Source organism: Colobus angolensis, unplaced genomic scaffold (genome assembly GCF_000951035.1).
Source record: "Colobus angolensis palliatus isolate OR3802 unplaced genomic scaffold, Cang.pa_1.0 Scaffold270, whole genome shotgun sequence".
In the NCBI taxonomy this organism is placed as follows: domain Eukaryota; kingdom Metazoa; phylum Chordata; class Mammalia; order Primates; family Cercopithecidae; genus Colobus; species Colobus angolensis.
In genome coordinates this window covers 1,292,629-1,308,106 of record NW_012115933.1, presented here as the reverse complement: position 1 = coordinate 1,308,106, position 15,478 = coordinate 1,292,629, and the positions used below count along the sequence as shown (strand labels likewise).

General features: G+C 32.7%; 1 protein-coding gene across 1 annotated transcript in view; it reads left to right on the top strand.

Annotated features, from left to right (window-relative positions):
- Window positions 1-15,478, top strand: part of HECTD2 (HECT domain containing E3 ubiquitin protein ligase 2) — an 88,057-nt gene that overhangs the window by 63,933 nt on the left and 8,646 nt on the right. The window contains exons 9-19 of the mRNA XM_011947849.1: window positions 412-423; window positions 585-733; window positions 1,255-1,378; window positions 3,756-3,852; window positions 6,961-7,068; window positions 8,130-8,262; window positions 9,187-9,275; window positions 11,982-12,140; window positions 13,866-13,940; window positions 14,618-14,705; window positions 14,790-14,896. Coding sequence (XP_011803239.1) covers window positions 412-423; window positions 585-733; window positions 1,255-1,378; window positions 3,756-3,852; window positions 6,961-7,068; window positions 8,130-8,262; window positions 9,187-9,275; window positions 11,982-12,140; window positions 13,866-13,940; window positions 14,618-14,705; window positions 14,790-14,896 — 1,141 coding nt within the window. The remainder of the gene's footprint in view (window positions 1-411; window positions 424-584; window positions 734-1,254; window positions 1,379-3,755; window positions 3,853-6,960; window positions 7,069-8,129; window positions 8,263-9,186; window positions 9,276-11,981; window positions 12,141-13,865; window positions 13,941-14,617; window positions 14,706-14,789; window positions 14,897-15,478) is intronic.

The window sequence follows — 15,478 nt, the reverse complement described above, 5'->3', positions numbered from 1 at the left end:
CACATCACAACCTTCTTGTTAGGAACACTCGACAGCATTTTAGCACTCACTTGGCCATTTTGAAATAGCAGATCACCAACAAAATGTGAAAAACATGAAGCTAAATGGATTGCATAAAGGACACTTGCAAAGAGAGAGTATTGAGCTAAAACAAGGCAGAACATAACTTTGACCTCAGCTGGGAATGTGCATGTCAGGAGACTTAACATTTTTCACATGTCCCCGAATGACCATGAAAACACAAGTTTTCACATGTCCCCAAATGACCATGAAAACACAATTAAATTTTAGCAAGTAGACAAATTTGGAAATACAGAATCTGTGAATAATGAAGACTGACTGAATATTGAAAGTCTTTAAAATGTTTGTTACTATCTTTTTAGTAATTTTGGTGTTTCTCATTTAACTAAGACAGTATTCAAGGTAAGATTTTGTATCTTTTCAAATGTTTGGCAATTTAAGAAATAGAATTTGGGGGAATAGTCTAAAATTTTGTGGCTTAGGATGTAGTTTAATATCTAACAGATAATTTTGAAAATAGAAAATGTAAATTTTGATTGCCATTATTTTGTAATCTTTACCAGATTGTCCCAGAAGAGGTTCAAACAATTGGTAGAGAGATTGCTGCAATTTATTTCTTTACGCCTGTTTCCTGCAAAGCCTGAAGAATTTCCACCTATAACAAAGTGTTCCTGGTGGATTCCATCAGCTGCTAAAGTGTTGGCTTTACTTAGTAGGTTTTTATTATTCTATCATTTTTTTACTTTTCTTTTGTTACATATTAGGGTTAAGGATTTCAAAGGACTATAGAGGCATTCTTAAATTTTAAACCACTTCTTTGAAGGAAAGAGTTGTAATTTATTTTCTACTTTGATAGTAGATTTCGTAATTTGTAAGCATGAAAAAAGCTTTATGCCTTTTAGTGGGCAGTGTTCTGTATTATGGCAATTAAGTGCATATGAGCTAGGAACCCTAGGAGAGAACACACAGAAATAAGAGTAAATGGCCATCTGCATATTCCCTTTAATACTATTATAATCCTCACCACAAGTTTTTTTTTTTTTTAAGCAAGAAACTATTGGCTGCATTTTAGCCACAATTTTTAAATTACCCTTTTCATTTGGAGCTGCATTGATTTAAAATAGAAGTTTCTAGGTCAAGGCTATCTTGTAGACATTAAAAGGATGTTTTTATTATTAGAATGAATCTTGTGCATGTTGGGAAAAGTCTTTATGTTAGAATTTATCTTTTCAGATACCGCAAACAATTTAGTTCACCTTCCCCTTATTCCTTATACTGATTTCTATAATTCTACATTGGATCACATTGATCTTATGGAAGAATATCATACTTGGCAAAACTTTGGAAATTCTCACAGGTATGAACAAAAGTTCCTTTGATTATCCACCTAAATGAAATACTATTCAAAAGAATGACTAGATTTTAAGTTTATATAAATTTTACACATACCTTTATATATAAATGTATAAATATAGTTCAGATAGCCTTGAAATATCATTATGTTTATTAAATTATTTTCTTTTTCTGCTACCTTTTGAATTTATATACATGTTAATTTGGTTTTGGTTTGGTTAATAGCATCTTTTCAAGAAGGGAGAGGTTCTGTCTTAGTATGCAGTCTCTTATCTCTTACTATTCTATGCACAGGGGTCAACAAAACTTTTTCTGTAAAGAACTAGATGGTGAATATTTTCAACACTATAAGTTACACAGATTCTATTTTGCTATTTTAGCACAAAAGTAGCCTTAGACAGGATGTAAATGAATAGATATGTGTGTGTCCCAAATGACTTTATTTACAGAAACAGGTTGTAGGCCATATTTGTCTCGGGCCCATGGTTTACAGATGCCTGATCTAATATATTGATCACACACAGACACACACACACATTCATTTATCCTTTCTTCTGTAAGAAAAAGTGGTTGTCCATTAGGTGCAATATAAAAAGAGTAGATGTTATAGAGAAAGGGCCTCACCACAGCTTATTTATTATAATAAATAAATTTGTAAAACAGTCACCAAATTATTTAATACACTACACTTTATATCCACACTTCTAGTTTGGATTAAACTAGCAAGATTATTCCAAACATAATTTATCCTTAGGTCATGAGATGTTCAGGAGATTGCATTTAATTGTAGAGGAATCTGAGTCAAGAGATACGGTGTGGATATAAGTAACCTCAAAACCCCAGATTAGTTTGTAAATTGGTTAAATTTTCCAGGGACCCTCTTTATCAAAATTGACCTGAAACATAGAATGGCATTCTGGACACATCTCAGTTCACATCTGAACATTCAGAACTGAATAAGATAAGAATTTAAGTTCTGGGACCCTAGTCCCATATAGATATTTTATTGGCAAAGTTTATTTTACAAAGATACTTTTTCCTTCCATTTTAATATAATTGTAACGTGTTGTAGATACAACCACAAAACAATACCAAGAATTATTATGCATATTTCAGTGACAACATCTTTTAATGTAGACCTTCCTCTAACCACTGTGCCACAACACTGGTGTACCAAGAATGAGTTACATTAGGGTTTTAATCCTAGGATCCCATCAACCCTTGAGTAGCCAGCCTGAACCTAGAGGGGAACAGGAGCCCTATGGGAAGTGACCTCTGGCCATGAGCAGCCTCATCTGTTCATTTCAGTGTGTCATTCACAAAGTACCATTTCTCTTGCGCATGACAAGGGAAAGGTTGAGAACCCCGTCCTAAAGTACATAATAAAACTAATATATATCTTACTGAATTCATTGCATTTTCTTTTTATTTCCAATTTTTTGCTAGCATTAATAATTCAAAATAATTATACACCAGTACTGAAGAACTCTTAACTTTTATTAACAATTTCGTCCCATGATAAAAGCCATCTCACTTTCAGTTTACACTAAGGCTACATCCATTTTCCTCATAATGCCTTTTTTTCTCAGTGGTCACAGTTGTACCGCCTGACTATGTTCAGGTGGATTCCAGCTATAACTGATGGATTCATTGTAGTCACTTTGAATGGCAGTCTAACTCCTGAAGTATCATCGCTGCCATACTCATTCTTTCTAAATGCATTTATCTCTGTGTAGTTTGTGGCTTTTGTGCGTAGCATAGAATGTTCTAGCCCAGGAGGGGTTATTTTCATAACCTTTGATTATAATGTGTAATTACAAATACATACCATTTCCTGTTACCACACCACTAAAATATAATACTCAATGCAACATACATCTCTGATTTCTTTTTATTGGTCTTAAATATATTACTTTACTTTTTACATATTGTAGTTATTGTTAGATTTTTTCATTTCTGGAACTCGCACATCAGAACTCTCCATATAATGATGGATTCTTATATTAATACTGAGCACCTGGGTTTTCTGTACTATTTCACCAGCACTTCTCCCTCCTGGTTCTGGTGTTGGTCATGTTGTTCACAGGTGATGATATACAATGAAATTATTTGTATAGATAATGTAAGTGGTTAGCACACATTTCAGAACCTTTGATGTAGCTTCTGCAGAGAATAAAGGCATTGCACATCTAGCAATGATACATTCTTCACATGGCTGTGAGAATTAAAAGAAATGATACACATACAATCATTTTGTATATGGTAAAACATAATCCAAAAGTAATGTTTTATGTTGCTACAAGGGATACCTTAGATTCCCTTAGTATAATTTTGCTAAAAATACACCATTTTGCTTTTTCTTTTTTTCACTTGTTGAGCAGGTTTTCCTTCTGTCAGTACCCATTCGTTATTTCTATAGCTGCAAAAAAAATCATTATTCAAAGAGACTCAGAGCAACAGATGATAAACATCGCAAGGGTAAGTCAGCTATAAAAACATATTTATGCTGACTATAATCAATATAGTAAATAATTTAATAAATAATTTAAATGTCTTGTGAATTGTTCTAGCATAATCAGGAATGTTAAAAGCAAAATTCGTGTTATACTCACCCAAAAAGTGCTTAAAAACCATTTACAATTTGGGAGACAAGATAACTCTCATCTCTTCTGATCAGCTTCTCATTGTATTATAAATATAGTAGGAAGAGTAAATGCTTCTCACAGATTCAAATTACTGAGAGCTTGTTGGACCTCATTTTGCAGATACCATACCACCAACCTTAGATAACCAGCAGAGCATTGAGAACTGCGGTGAGGCAGAGTGTCATTAGGCAAACCACTCAAACTACTGAAACATTTTCTAGGTTTTATGAAAATCAGAAACAACCAAAAAATTAGAAAATGTAACAAAAAGTGTGTCTTGGAGAACTGAGAAATATGCCCAAAGAAGGTGAAAGATGTTTTATTGGTTCTTAGGAAACCAAAATACATGGAGACCCAAAGAGGCTGGGGATAGCAATCAGACTGAGTTTAGGCAAATTATAGAGCAGTATGAAGTTATCTCTCAGTCTGTCCTTACCACTCCCTATCCCTTGTGTTTCATCTCAGCACAGTAATGTACTTTATTTAATAAATATCAGATTCAGTGAGGTTTTCTTGTTATAGCTGTAAACTATATGTTTAAGTGCTTATGTATTTCAAACATCTGCTTGTGTTACATGATTGCTCACAATTTTAAAAGAGGGAAGCTTGGCTGTGGTCTTCTTAATTCAAAAAGAAATATAGGGTAAAAAGAAATGATTTCCATCTTGTTCAAGAGTACATAAAAAGAATCCTAAAGCATAAATTGTAATACTTCAAAATGCTGTAAAAAATAAGAATGTTTATTCTTCAGTAATTCAGTTCCTAGAAGGTGAGTATTTCTTTCTATCACAGAGAAGGACAAAAGATTTGAGTAACTGGTGACATCCCAAAGTCATCTTATACTGAATATGGGAATATTAGAAGAAATTTTATTGCCTATGCCCATCAAGGGAATTCCAAAGCCACACTACCCCCCTGAAGAATGAGTTTAAACAGGTATATTCAGCACCAGAATTGTTACTTAATCTTGGGTAGATATTGGCTCAATGGTTAGCTGTATAGCTACTCATTCTGACATTTTCTGTTAGTCGTACTCGTACAATGTCACGTGCCTTTTTAGTATTTTTTCACCTTGGTCTATGATTTTTTTATATTTGTAAGAAAAAATCTGCAGTGCTTTTATACATAACAGAATGAGCTAGTTTGGATTAAACTAGCAAGACAAAACAGTTTTTTCTGTGTCACTCACAGGATATCAAATATCTTTTTGTGGAATTTTTCTTCTACTTTAAAGAAGGAGAATGGCAGGTGTAGACTCTGTGACAGGCTAAGTTTTCTACAGAGCATGCAAAAAGAATGAGTAGACACTTGACATTGAGAGCTGAGTGGCATTATCAGTTTTCTATGGGTGTTTCCCAACATTTTAACTTGTAAATTGCCATATCACTTGGAATTAATGACTGGTGACTATTTTGACACAAGGACAATCTTACAAAGTGTAAGATTGAGCTTATATGGTACAATCTAAATATACAAAAGTGGTTTCCTAACCTAAAATAAGTTCCTCAGTCACACTGTCAAGAATTGTATCATTGTTGGGATATTTTTTCATTTGGAGTATTTTCTAGTAAATATGAATTCCTGATGAGAGGAGTAGCTACTAACCTTGTTTGCTGTTAGCATCCTAGCATAAATGTGTTTGTTATTTATAATAAATAAATAATGTGCCAGCTGCCCAGGAGCTAGACTGGGAACAGAAGATAGGAAAAGGTAGGAAAAAACAGTCTGTAACACAGGACACTATCCTAGGAATGCAGACTTCTTTGATAAGTGGGGACACAGAGAAATAAAAGGCTGTTAATAGCACTTAGCATTGTATATGGGAGAAATGGAGATGGCTCCAAAATAGTGTTTTATTATAGTAATATTCAACATCATAAGTAGCCTTAAATTGTAGATTTGTGATACTAAAATGTTATCTATTAAAGCAAATTGCTGCATGTATTTAAAATGTCTGAAATGTTTATCTTTAATCTGCACAATAGTTTTCATTGTTGCCAAAAAAGATACAGTCTAATAAAGACTATTTAGATAAATACATAAGCATGTGAATTTTATATGATAAATGACATATATTTCTTATAGATATTTTTAAATATATTGTTTTTCACCTATTCCGTGCTTATATTTTGAGAAACGGTACAAAAGAATTTTGAGTCACCTATATCTCTATCACCCAAGCAAAGCCATTAACATTTTAGTAAATTTTCTTTTGATATTTGTTCTGTATTATCTTTAAAAGACAACAGAGTTGAAATAGTATTGTAAACACAATTTTATTTCCTACTTTCTTCAGGTGTACCTTCCTTGTACTATTTACGTAGTTTTTATGACCATCAGTTTTTTCATTAGTTAGATATGTACTTAAGATATTTCTAAAGTTTTGTTTTTATAGATAGTGCTGTGATGAATATGGAACTGTATAAAATATGTTCCAAGTTAGAATTCTCAGTGGAAGGATTATTGGGATAAAGCGTATAAATATTGTTATGGTCTTTGATACATGTTGACAAGTCACTTTTGTAAAGTAGACTAATTGTACCTTTAGAGAAAATTCAATATCTAAAAAACCCTAAGTCCAGGTTTATCATCAGAAATATATACCTTGTTTTGAATGTTCCACTTTATATTTGTATTTATTAAACAGAAAACTTTGCTATTTAAGAGATGAGACATATGGAAACTGTGATGCAACATTTTTTATTATAGAAGGTGAATTATTTTTGGTCCTCCACTTTGGATCCCCTTTGGTTATCATTGTTACAATATGAAATCATAATAAGCCATTTTCACAAACAAAAATGTGTATAATTGATTTTTATAGAATTGTTTATATAAGAAATGGCATAGATAATTGTTATTTTTACTGAAGTCTTTAAATGTTTTAAACTTAATTATAGTCTAAGTAAAAGCAAAAATGTTTACTTTCTTATTTAATTAGCAAAGTCTGGTGGATAAAGTATCTCGAAGACAGAGACCTGATATGAATATGTTATTTCTAAATATGAAAGTAAGACGGACACATCTGGTTAGCGATTCACTTGATGAGGTATAATTTATTCCAAAATGATATTAATTAAAGCTTAAAATTCTATAGTATGATTTATTATAAAAATCTTAGTAAACTTTTTTATTTCTGTATTCCAATAAGTGTGCTTCCTTAAATTCTTTTAAAGATCTTGTTGCATACCAAGCTTCCTTAAATTTTGACACCATAGTTAAAATCAGATCTGTATTCATAATTGTCTTATATTCGTTTGTATGTTTATTAATAGTTTGTTAATTCCCTAGAAAATGATTTGATGTAGAACACTTAAATGAGTAATTCATGTTTCTTCGTATATAACCTAGAGTCCAGACCCACCTTTGTTACTGGTTATGTGTGTAACAAGTCATTTAACTTCTCCAGGTCTCAGACTACACATCTATAAAATCAGAGGTCTGACCTACAGGGTATATTGGGCCTATACAGGCTCTAACATACTTTGATTGCATTTTCATGTATTATCATAAAAAATGCTTCAGCTCGATCTTAATATGGTTATTAGAAGATAATGGCTGATTCAGCTATGTTTGTTTGTTTGTTTGTTTGTTTGTTTATTTATTTATTTTTGCAGCACATTTTATTTTGTCACCCAGGCTGGAATGTGGTACAATCAAAGCTCACTGCCACCTAAAACTCCTGGTCTCAGGGTCTCAAGCCATCCTCCTACCTCAGCCTTCCCAAGTAGTTGGGATTACCAGCTCAAGCTACCACACCCAGCCCTAGCCATGTGATTTTTTAAAGTTTAGCATTGAAGGGGAGTTTTTTTAAAAAAGAAATGAATTATCTTATAGTGTGCTAAATTAAAAATTTGAAGGCAGTAGATACCAGGAGGCAGTACTTTGGGCAAAGTACCTGACATCTCTAATTCTGTTTCCTGATCTATAAAACATAGTAAACACCTAGCTCACACAGTGTCTGGCAGATTTAATGGATAAATGGATGAATGGAGATTTGTAGCATTGCAAATAAGTTAAAGACTGCCTAACACATTTCCCAGAATTAAAAATGTTAATTCTCTTTTCACTGCCCTTTGTTCTCCTCTACTGTATAATATCTTCAAATAGCTAACCCGGAAAAGAGCAGACTTGAAAAAGAAGTTAAAAGTTACATTTGTAGGGGAAGCTGGTTTGGATATGGGTGGTTTGACTAAAGAATGGTTCCTTCTTCTAATTCGCCAAATTTTTCATCCAGATTATGGTAAGTAATCTAATTTTCATAAACCATGTTTCTTCATAATTGTTAGAGTCAAGTAGTCACCCTTATTTTTAAATTATTCTATGATTTTACAGACTTTTTGTCAATCATAAATGTTGAATAATTGTTTCAGGACTGTTATTTACATTTTAAAAACTTGTTTGACTGAATTGATGATTAGTTGATTCTCTTACTGGGAATCCTACACGAAATGTATCAAGATTAAAAGTAAACATTTATGAGGAGACATCCATATCTTTTCTGAATAAGTCAAATGCATGAAAATTTAATTTGTCATTGAAATAAAAAACGTTTGAAATTAAAACACAAAACTGTAGTTTGCTGTATAGTAACATTTAAAGCCTCTTTCATTAATGGGTCATTTTAATAAAAATTCATGAATTAATTTTTTAAGAAAAAATAAGCCTTTGAAATTTTTTATTTTACAGAAACTACCTGTATAATCCTTACTATCTATTAGACTTTTCAAAGGAGAGTTTTCAGTGTTTTCCTTATTCTTTAATTTTCTTTTCTATATGTGTATGTGATGGGAAATAGGGATGACAGTGATAAATTGAAGTCTCCTGATATCCTCAAAGTTAATTTTGATCATAATTTATAATCTATGAAACTATACTTTTTATAAAGTTATCTGATTAATTTAGTTTGTATCTTTTTACCCTGTTTCTACCGTTGGTTCAGGAAAATAAAATATTCTCCGTATATATTTAATATATATTTATATTTGCTGAGATTTGCCAATATATAGTCCCATAAATAATCTGAAATTTTTAACTTGAAAGATGATTTGTAACAGAATTATTGTTGAATTGGTTAGCTTCTAATAGATGTCATGTACATGTTTTCCACTTTGATTTTTTTAAGTCAATCATGTTAATAATAAAATTATTTGTGTGTGTTTTTTAGGCATGTTTACATATCACAAGGATTCACACTGCCATTGGTTTAGCAGCTTTAAATGTGATAACTATTCTGAATTCCGATTGGTTGGAATTGTATCCTTTAAACTTTCCACTAGGAGGTGCTAATAGATTAGAGATTTTTAAAGATTTTATCTGTATTTTAGAAAACTGTTTTCTTTAGCCATTTGATCAAATTAAATATTATTGTCAAATGTACTATTAGATTTTCAGTAATCTTCATGATGTGTAATATATGTCAGTAGACTTAATTGAAATAAATGAGAGTTTGATATTTTTCTGAAAACCTTATCTCAAAATAAAAATGGTTCTTTCCTATTTCACATATAATTGAAGTTATCACTAATTTAAGGCTTTTTTAAGAAAAAAATCAAAGTATTTCCCATTTATAATGAAGTATTTTTTTCTGTTCTTTCACTTTGTGCTCATTTCCCTCAGTTTACTGAATTGAAATTGGGGGAATTAAATCTAGCTCTTTAATATGCTTCCAAATCCTGAAACGTAAAGGGAGCATCCATAAAAATTGAATGGAATGGGAATATTTAAAGCATATAGTAGTCTTTTGTAGGTTTTTTTAAGTTTTATAAGTCCATTTGCAATCCTATAATTCTTATCAGGTATATTATAGTATATTGTAGGGGGCATTTCCGCATTGGGTAGGAGATTGGACAAGATGCCTTCTACATTAGCTTTTTAGATTCCAAGAAATATAGTTGTTTGTGGAGGAAAGGAGGGAAGAGTAAATAAATAAGCAAGCACTGGAGATAAGAAGGTTTACAAGTAGGGGGAAATTCTTCATCTGTTCTCAGAGTCAAATGACCATATGGCAGTAAGTACTAAGGAGTTCTGAGAAGGAAAATATACAATGTATTTCTCCCAGAGAGGATAGAGATTTAAAAATGGAACAATTACATTTGATTAACATATGGCTGGTGAGAGTGGTGGGACATTATAAGCTGAAAGCGTGGTGAGAATAAAAAAGGCTAAATTGTGCTGGGCTTGGTAGAGAGCAGCAGCAAGCACACTGAAAGTTATGGAAAATACCATCAGAAAATGAATGAAGAGCCATCTTTGAATGTCTGTCTTTGTTACATCTGTTGGAATAAATTATGAGGCACATATATGGAAATTGAGAGATGAGATTAATAAAAGAAAGGGTAGTAGAGAACAAACTGCACACTGAGATAGTAAACTCAACTTGAAAATTTGTATATATTGTTATGTCTGAAGGTCCAAAGTGCTAAATTCCATAGAGAATAACACTTAACAGTTCTGAGACTCCTGTTTATATTCTAGTATCTGCAGTCATCATTTGTTGAATGTTTCATCTTCATTGAAGGGCCTAATCATTGATGCTTGTCACTATACTATGAGCTATTTAAATTTTCATACACAAATGTTTGTCATGCTTTATATTCATATATCACAATTTAGATTTGGATGATATTTTGACTCTTAATATGTACAATAAAGTATTATAGCTTAGTTATATTTTTAAGTGATACTATACATAAAATCATAAAATTGCTCATTTTTTTGCTATAGATACTAGTTTCTGTTCAGTCATTACCCCAAATTGCATATTAAGCATGTTTAGCTATTCTATATTTCAAGCTACACAATTGAATCTAAAAATTAGAATTGCTACTCTCATTATTGTGTGTGTTTATCACACACAGATATAAAACCTATAGAAAGCTAAATTGATGCTGTAAAAAGCATAATACTATATAGGAGAAATGTGAGATGAGAGTGGATTGTGGTCAGGTAAGGGGTTGGGAACTGAAATTTGAGAAATAACAGGTATGAACGTTGAGAAAATATAGTTGGTTTCATATATATCTCCAGTTTTAAAATTTCAGGACCAAAGATGTGTTGTTCTAGTAGTTCTGACAGTATTGTGTTTCTAATACAATTATTTTGAAGTATAAGGCCTTATTATCAGCCTTCATTACAGTTTAGCAAATTGAAATTTTGGTGGTCTTCCAATTTTTAAAAGTTATTTTCAGTAATTTACCCAGCTCATATGTTTAGATTTCCTTATGAGCCTATAAAATGAATTACTTCCTTAATAACGTTATATAATTGACTGTTGAAATATTATGAAATTTGATCTAAAACCTCTCTTTCCATAAATGGATAAGTTACATTCCACCATATAACTAGTAAATAATCCTGAGAAAAATTTATAACATCTGTAGCTTTTTAACTTTGACACTGAGAAACTCCAAGTAACATAAGTCTTTCAAGTTTCACTGTTGGAAATTACCTATCCTATTAGCTTATCAATAGCATGTTTGTATCTGTATGTTTATTCAATTTAGCTCTTTTCTTCACACATAGTCTGTTTTTAATTTTAAAATAACTAAAAACGGCTATCTCCAAAACCAGTATTCTACAGTGAGTTCTACTGAATAAACTGTTGCTGCTGCTTATAAAATTGCCAACATCTTTGTTTAAATTTAGAAAATGTTTTCCGTTAAATAATTACAGGCATGTCTTAAGTTGCTGTCTGTCGTGATCTTAGATAAACTTTTCTAGGGAAATCATTGAATACTGTCAACTAAACCACTCCTTTTTACATGACTTTTTGTAATCAAGGAATTATATTATGTAAAATAAAGGGAAAATAAATGAAAGAGGGGAAAGGAAATATGTGATACTAATTAGAAAGTCAGTGTTAAATCTGAAAGAAGTATGCAAAAAATAGACTGATGCATAATTCAGAACTCATTTGTTGTCATGGATTTTATGTTAATGCTTAACATTTAGTATGCATAGCTTATGGGACTAGCTGTTTATAACAGCATCACTTTGGATATTCGTTTCCCTCCCTGCTGTTACAAGAAATTATTGAGCCCTCCCATCATTCCTAGTGATCAAAATATACCAGTAGGCATCTGCAGTGTTACCGTTGACGACTTATGTCAAATTATGCCTGTAAGTATAAAGTTATTAATATCTCATCCTTTAATGCTAAATCATCTTTTTTCCACCTGCACAGTCTCTCTCCTCCTAATGCTATTCTTACTTTTAAACATGGTTTCCTTCAACCTTTATAACTCATGTCCTTTTTTCAACTAGCTTTTTCTTTCCTTAGAGAGACATGTCACCCACTTTGCAGTGCTCCTGAGCTTTTACAACATAGAGAGGCAGTAATTCAAATCCAGGCTCTGCCACTTACTAGCTCTGTGAATTTGGATAAGTTATTTCACCTTTCAGTTTAGTTTCTTTATGTGAACAATGGGATCGTTTTTATTAATAATTTTTAAATGATGACAATTATATCAAATCTATGCCAGCCTAGATTTGTATGAAAATTTGTGGTTTTAAAGGAGTAGAAAATGTATTATGTAAAATATAGAAAATCATTCTAATCATGCTGTTATTTACCTTTTTCTAATAATTTAAAATAAAACTTTAATTTTTTCATAAAAATTATATTGAAAATTTTGAAATATTGGGTCAGTTTTTCTATTTTTGAATATTTATGGATAACTTCAGTTGTAATATAATGTAAGAAAATCTTTCTTTTTTTTTTTGAGGCAGAGTCTTACTCTGTCACCCAGGCTGGAGTGCAGTGGCTCCACCGTGGCTCACTGCAACCTCTGCCTCCTGGGTTCAAGCGATTCCCATGCCTCAGCCTCCAGAGTATCTGGTATTTTAGTCACGCGCCACTATGCCTGGCTAATTTTTTTTTTCTTTCTTTTTTTTTTTTTTTTTTTTTTTTTTTTTTTTTTGCAGAGACGGGGTTTTGCCATGTTGGCCAGGCTGGTCTTGAACTCATGGCCTCAAGTGATCCGCCTACCTCAGCCTCCCAAAGTGCTGGGATTACAGGCATGAGCCACTGCACCCAGCCAGAAAATGTTCCTTTTTTTCCCCCCCCACCAAGACAGAGTCTTGCTCTGTTGTCCAGGTTTGAGTGCAGTGGAACAATCTCGGCTCACTGCAACCTCCGCCTCCCAGGTCCAAGCAATTCTCTTGCCTCAGTCTCCCAAGTAGTTGGGATTACAGGTGCGAGCCACCACACGTGGCTTTTTTTTTTTTGTCTTTTTAGTAGAGACAGGGTTTCACCATGTTGGCCAGGCTGGTCTTGAACTTCTGACCTTGTCATCTGCCCACATAGGCATCCCAAAGTGCCGGGATTACAGGCATGAGCCACTGTGCCCGGCCAACCAGAAAATGTTTCATTCAGTGTACTTAACTTTTTCTTGGGAGGGGAGGGCACTGTACATGCATGAACTGTATATTCATGCATGCACATGAATGAATTGTATGTTTTATGTTTAAAATATGAATCCTAAAACATTAGCAGATTTTCATAGGAATATAAATTGAAAGTGAGAAATACTACAAATTCATAAACAGTAATGTAGCAGATAGCAGTGAATTATGACGGACACTACATTAGAGGTATGCTTAGCTTGCTGCTTAAGAATAGACCCGAGTTATGCCCCTGTAGTTTGAACTGGATAGTTTCCCCATCTATGACCTATAATGATTAGCTTCTGGATGGTAGAAATCATTAAGCATTTTGTGCCCTGGAAAATGCATGTCAAAATATGATCTTTATATATACATATGCATGAGCTACAGGAAAGCCACTTAATTATCCTAGCTAATGCTATTTGATTGAAAAAGTCATTAACAGATTTCTTTTTATAGGAGTTGGCCCATGGATTAAGTGAACTCTTATCACACGAAGGCAATGTTGAAGAAGATTTCTATTCAACATTTCAGGTACTATTAAGGGCAAATAGTTATCTGTTAATCATATATTTCATATATGAACAGCACAATTTGTTATTAAATACCCACTGTTAGAAAAGATGAACAAGGATTAACCAATACATACAATCCTCTATCTTAAAGGACCTTAACCTGATAAAGTAGACATGTGTAGATGAGCAGTCAAAGTGCTTAATTCACTAAGGGTTCAGGATACTCTCTAGGCAATTACATATCCCCTTGAGTTGGTTACTTTCTCAGAGCTTTTTAGTTTCTAAAAATAAGCCTATCCTGTAACTTCAACATTAGAAGTTAGGAGTAGAAACTAATGAGTCAGACCAAAACTCTCTCATTTCCACTCCTTTTCCAATATTTGAGAAATGGAAATTACAGTGATCTACAGAGCTCCAGGGACCCGTGTATTATCTAGATGGCCACACAGTTTTGTGGACTTCATTAAAGTATTTAACTGTATTAGGCAGGGTTAAGTTAAGGCACTATTTTTTAACCCCATAATTCTTTTATGATCCCTTGTTCTTAATACAAATATTACAAGCGCTTAGCCTTTTATAGTTTATGTGTTTAGAAGGAAGGGAGAAAAACTGTTCTTTTTAAATTTTACAAACCTGTTCACCAAAGTATGTTATTATATCAACCATATTAATATGTGTGATGGTATCTCCCGTTAGGTTTTTCAAGAAGAATTTGGAATAATCAAGTCCTATAATTTAAAGCCTGGTGGTGATAAAATTTCAGTTACCAATCAAAATAGGAAAGGTAAGTTAATACCATTTTTAATTAAAATGAATTAGTATTTGCCATTTACTTTTATGATTTAAGAGATGTAAAATTGCTTTTCAGAATATGTACAGCTTTATACTGACTTCCTTCTGAACAAATCCATCTATAAGCAGTTTGCTGCATTTTATTATGGATTTCATAGTGTGTGTGCTTCAAATGCCCTAATGGTGAGTTTACAACTTTAAATCAAGCTTTCAGTAAGGTTTTGTAATACTATCATGTTAACAAATAATAAATATTTTAGTAGGTAAGCTTTTAAAGTAGAAAATATTTTCTACTTTTTAAAAGTAGAACTAAAAACAAAAATAATTCTCTCATTTCAGCCTTCATTCTTTAGAGGGGAAAAACACCCCAGTCAGTTCATTTTCTCTCCCCTTCTACTAAGTCTTTTAGAACTTTACAAACTTTCTCCAAGTAGAGTGGATGAAGGGACCCATGGACTCAGGATCTTAATACTGAAGGACAAGGCACACAACGCGGTTAACATGTAGCTCCAGGGCAAAAGCTACTTCTTAATGATTAAGGAACTTATGTATAGCTGCTTCCTGCTACCTCAGGGCTCCCTGAGCAACTCTGCGTTGCCTTTTACCCTTAGCAAGTAGTTTACCTCCAGAGTTATGGTGGACTCAGTTTGGTCTGACTTGTCTTAGCCATGTGAATATGGGTCAGCTACTATATAGAATACCATGTCAGAAGTATCATAGGCTACCTTTCAGTCACCCCAGCTACCCAGCGCACACTTCAACATG